Source organism: Habropoda laboriosa, unplaced genomic scaffold, assembly GCF_001263275.1.
Source record: "Habropoda laboriosa isolate 0110345459 unplaced genomic scaffold, ASM126327v1 scaffold175, whole genome shotgun sequence".
Taxonomy (NCBI): Eukaryota; Metazoa; Arthropoda; class Insecta; order Hymenoptera; family Apidae; genus Habropoda; species Habropoda laboriosa.
In genome coordinates this window covers 1,653,402-1,657,109 of record NW_017100347.1, presented here as the reverse complement: position 1 = coordinate 1,657,109, position 3,708 = coordinate 1,653,402, and the positions used below count along the sequence as shown (strand labels likewise).

Below are 3,708 nucleotides of genomic sequence, written 5' to 3'. Positions count from 1 at the left end.
TTTTTCTTTTTTTAATTCATTAATACATTTATACGTACAGCAGTAAAAGAATCACTTAAAACAGATGGAAATTTGGGCCGTATAAAAGCTGAAATGCGTACAGAAGTTATAAAATTATTAGATAATTCAACTAAAGGAAATAAAACACAATTCCCAAAACCTCCTTTAGATATAATATTTTTAAATGAACTTATTCGAGAATATTTAGATTGGATGGGATATAAATACAGTTCCACAGTATTTATTTCAGGTACTTAACATTATTTTTCATATACAATGTAATGTATCAGAGACATCAATGTTCATAAAACATTAAAAAATTAAATTTATGTTTCAGAGTGTGATTTATCAAAACAACCTCTTGATAGATCTTTGTTACTGCAAAGTTTAGGGCTAAAGGAAAGTGAAAGCAGTATAAATTTACCACTGCTGTGTAATATCATAGAAACATTTAAGAATTTAAGAAATACATAAATATGTAAAATTATATTCAAGGATAATATGAACATAAAAATATAAAAAATTGTCAGTACTAAATATTCTGTGTTACGAGTGAACAAAAAATGTACAAATTTTAAAAACCTTCATTCTATAATGGAATAAAAATGTTTGTAACATACTTAGACTTCTGTGCTTTATATAAAACAATTTTATACAATGAAGTTATGTATAATTTTGTAAAATAAACCATGTTTAATATTTGTTATTAAACACTTTGTGTGTTATAAAACGAGAACAAGGATAAATTAAAAGAATTTCGTCTTTTTATTTCATGACGTCTTGTACATATTGACATTACATTACGAAAGTACAATATAATGTTGAGATATTGGAGATCTTAAATATTACTACTGTTGTCCTCTAAAAGTATTGTATCAGATTTCTTAAAGATATTATCTACTGAATGCTATAATGTACATCATTTATTGTAATGAATTTACTTACAGCATTTTAGAGGTGGAATTGTAACATGTAAAGGCCTTAATAACGTTTCAAAATTAAATATAACAAGTTAAATGTCATACTTTGTTTGCCCATTCTTATTTTGTTAAATTTTTCAATCCCCCAAAAATATTGACCATTAGTAATAAGTAACCAATAATGTCTGTTCAAATTAACCTTGAACATTGTTATAATATTGTAAATATAGAATAAATTGTCTACATTGTTTTATAGATATCAGATAACAATCTCAGTTTGATGCATACAATTGTAAATAACTCTGCTTGAGAATCTTACATTAAAAAGCATTCACAAAGAAAAGTTACTGTCAGAATTCACTTTTAAAATATTACAGACATCTAGTGATGTCATTTGTGCTTTGATTTTTTCTTTTTCTTTGCTTGTTTATTTTTACTCTTTGACTTTTTTGATTTCTTTTTGTGTTTTTCTTCGTCACTACTTGTTTCCGACGAATCTGAATAAGAATCCGAATCGGAACTACTGTCTTTCTTCATAGATTTCTTCTTCTTATGTTTCTTATGTTTCTTTTTCTTCTTCTTGTGTGATTCGTCCGAACTATCGGAATCGGTAGTTGAACTGTCTGAGCTACTAGATGAATCTTCGCTACTCGTAGATTTTGATCGTTTTTTAAGAGATTTTATGTCTATTTCCTTATCCATGTCTGGGTGGTCATCGAGTTTGAGCTTTTTAGCAGGTAATGGGACCACTTTGCCATCTTCTCCGTCCGATTCTGAATCTGAAGCGCTATAATCAGGTTCGAAACTAGCTTCATCAAGCATACTACGCTTACGATCAGACACAAGCCTTGGGTTTTTCCTTTGCTTCTTTACAGATTCTGCAGCTGAGGGTTCAGGATTTTCGTAATTTATTTTAATTTCATTACTTTCGAGTTTATCTTTTAAAGCAACGTTTTCTTTATGCTTTTGCTTCTTCTCTAAGTTTTTATCTTTATCTTTTTTATGTTTCTTTTCTTTTCGTTTCTTATGTTCTTTGGATTTACTTCTACTTCGATGCTCTTTCTTTCTTTTCTTATCTTCTTTTGCTTTCTTATCCCTACGTCTATCATCTTCTTCCTCTCTGCCTTTCAAAAGACTTATCTTTGGAATTTCATTTCTCTTAAATGTACAAGATGGTGTTCTTTCCCTTCTCTCTCTATCTCTATCTTTTTCTCTGTCTTTATCCATCCTATTTTCTTTAGAATCATTACGAGTTGACCTGAAATCCCCTCTAGAATCGATCCTTGGATCTCTTTCTGATCTTATGTCATGCCGGTCACTTCTGAAGTCATTTCTATCTTTCGAACGGTCACCTCGATCCTTATTATCTCGTTTTCTATCATCAAGGAATACTTTTCGTTCGTTTCCTGGCATGGATAATGACGAATCAACGCGTCTATCTAACAATGGAGAAATTCTCTTATCCCTACTACTTCTAGGAGATCGACTTCTAGATTGATTTTCACCCTTTGTTTCACGTCTATCTAAAAAGCTTTTAATAGGGCTCATTTTTCTTTCTTTATTTTCTTCCACTTTTTCACCTAGTCTTTCTTTTGCAGAAAGTCTCGTAGGTGAATATGTTTCTGGTACTGGTTTGAATTTTGTTCTGTCCAATTTGGCTTTCTTCACTGGTTCTGTAATTTCTACGTTTCTGTACTTTAGGTTCTGGATTTTGATACAGTACTTTTCTACTTTCACTTATTTTCTTAATCTCAATAGGTCTAATAGCATTAATGGCTTTTTGAAAAATTGCATTTTCTGCTCTTTTTAGTACTTCTGATGTAACTACTTTTGTAGATTTGGGTTCATCTATTGGTATTTTCTCTACAGGTGATTCACATACTTCATCTGCTTTTTCTGTTGTATCATCTCTTTCCCATTTAGAAAGTTCAGGCATTGGTGCTAAGAATTCGTCTTTCTTTGGAGACTTTTCTTCTAATAAAGTAGTTTTGTCTTCTGTATCATTTTCTGATAATAAAGAATACTTTTCTGTAATTACCGTATTTATTTCTGCATCATCTAGTCCACTGTAAAGACTATCAATGGGTTTGATTTCAGACTTTAATTCTGGAATTGGCTTGAAATTTGGATTAGGTGGATTTGTTCCAAATTCTGTATGATCAATTCTTCCTGGACTATCTTCATGGAATTCTGGAGGCTCTGGATTCATGGCTAAAGATTTATCCTCGAATTCTTCTTTAATTGAGTCTTCCATAGTATTTTCGGCAGGAATACAAACTATCCTATTATCAATGTTTTCATCTTCATTACCAGGTTTCAGAACATCAGTTTTTGTGGGTGACATGCTTTCCTGTTTGTTTTCTATTACCAATTCTTCATGTTCAGTTGATTTGGTAGATTCATCTTTTGCAATCTCTTTCTGACCTGATTTCTTTTCTTTTTTCTTTTTCTTTTTCTTTTCTTTCTCATCATCTTTCTTCTTTTTCTTTTCTTTAATCTTCTTTTCCTTCTTCTTTTCTTCATTCCTTTCTTCATGATCTTTCTTCTTTATACGTTCAGGTGATACATCCTTTGTATCCGTCCTAGATTTCTGTGAATAAGGTGTTGGACTTTTTCTATTTTTCTTCCTTTCCATAGAACGTCTTTCATAACGTTCATGTCGATCTCTGTCCTTTTCAGATTCATAATCTCGTTCGCGTCTGTCTTTTTCACGAGGACGATTTTTATCGTCTTGTCTGTGACGATCTCTTTCATCTCTGTAACTTTAATAATAATAATAATTTTATAA

At 30.8% G+C, this 3,708-nt stretch overlaps 2 protein-coding genes across 2 annotated transcripts in view; one reads left to right on the top strand and one right to left on the bottom strand.

Moving 5' to 3' along the window:
* The window catches only part of LOC108574634 (lisH domain-containing protein FOPNL-like), a 768-nt gene extending 294 nt beyond the window's left edge, over window positions 1-474 (top strand). The window contains exons 2-3 of the mRNA XM_017937254.1: window positions 41-250; window positions 338-474. Coding sequence (XP_017792743.1) covers window positions 41-250; window positions 338-474 — 347 coding nt within the window. The remainder of the gene's footprint in view (window positions 1-40; window positions 251-337) is intronic.
* Window positions 475-1,310: 836 nt separating this feature from the next.
* LOC108574644 (E3 ubiquitin-protein ligase RBBP6-like) overlaps window positions 1,311-3,708 on the bottom strand; it is a 14,435-nt gene continuing 12,037 nt past the window's right edge. The window contains 2 exon segments of the mRNA XM_017937269.1: window positions 1,311-2,612; window positions 2,614-3,682. Of these exon segments, the coding sequence (XP_017792758.1) occupies window positions 1,311-2,612; window positions 2,614-3,682 (2,371 nt within the window).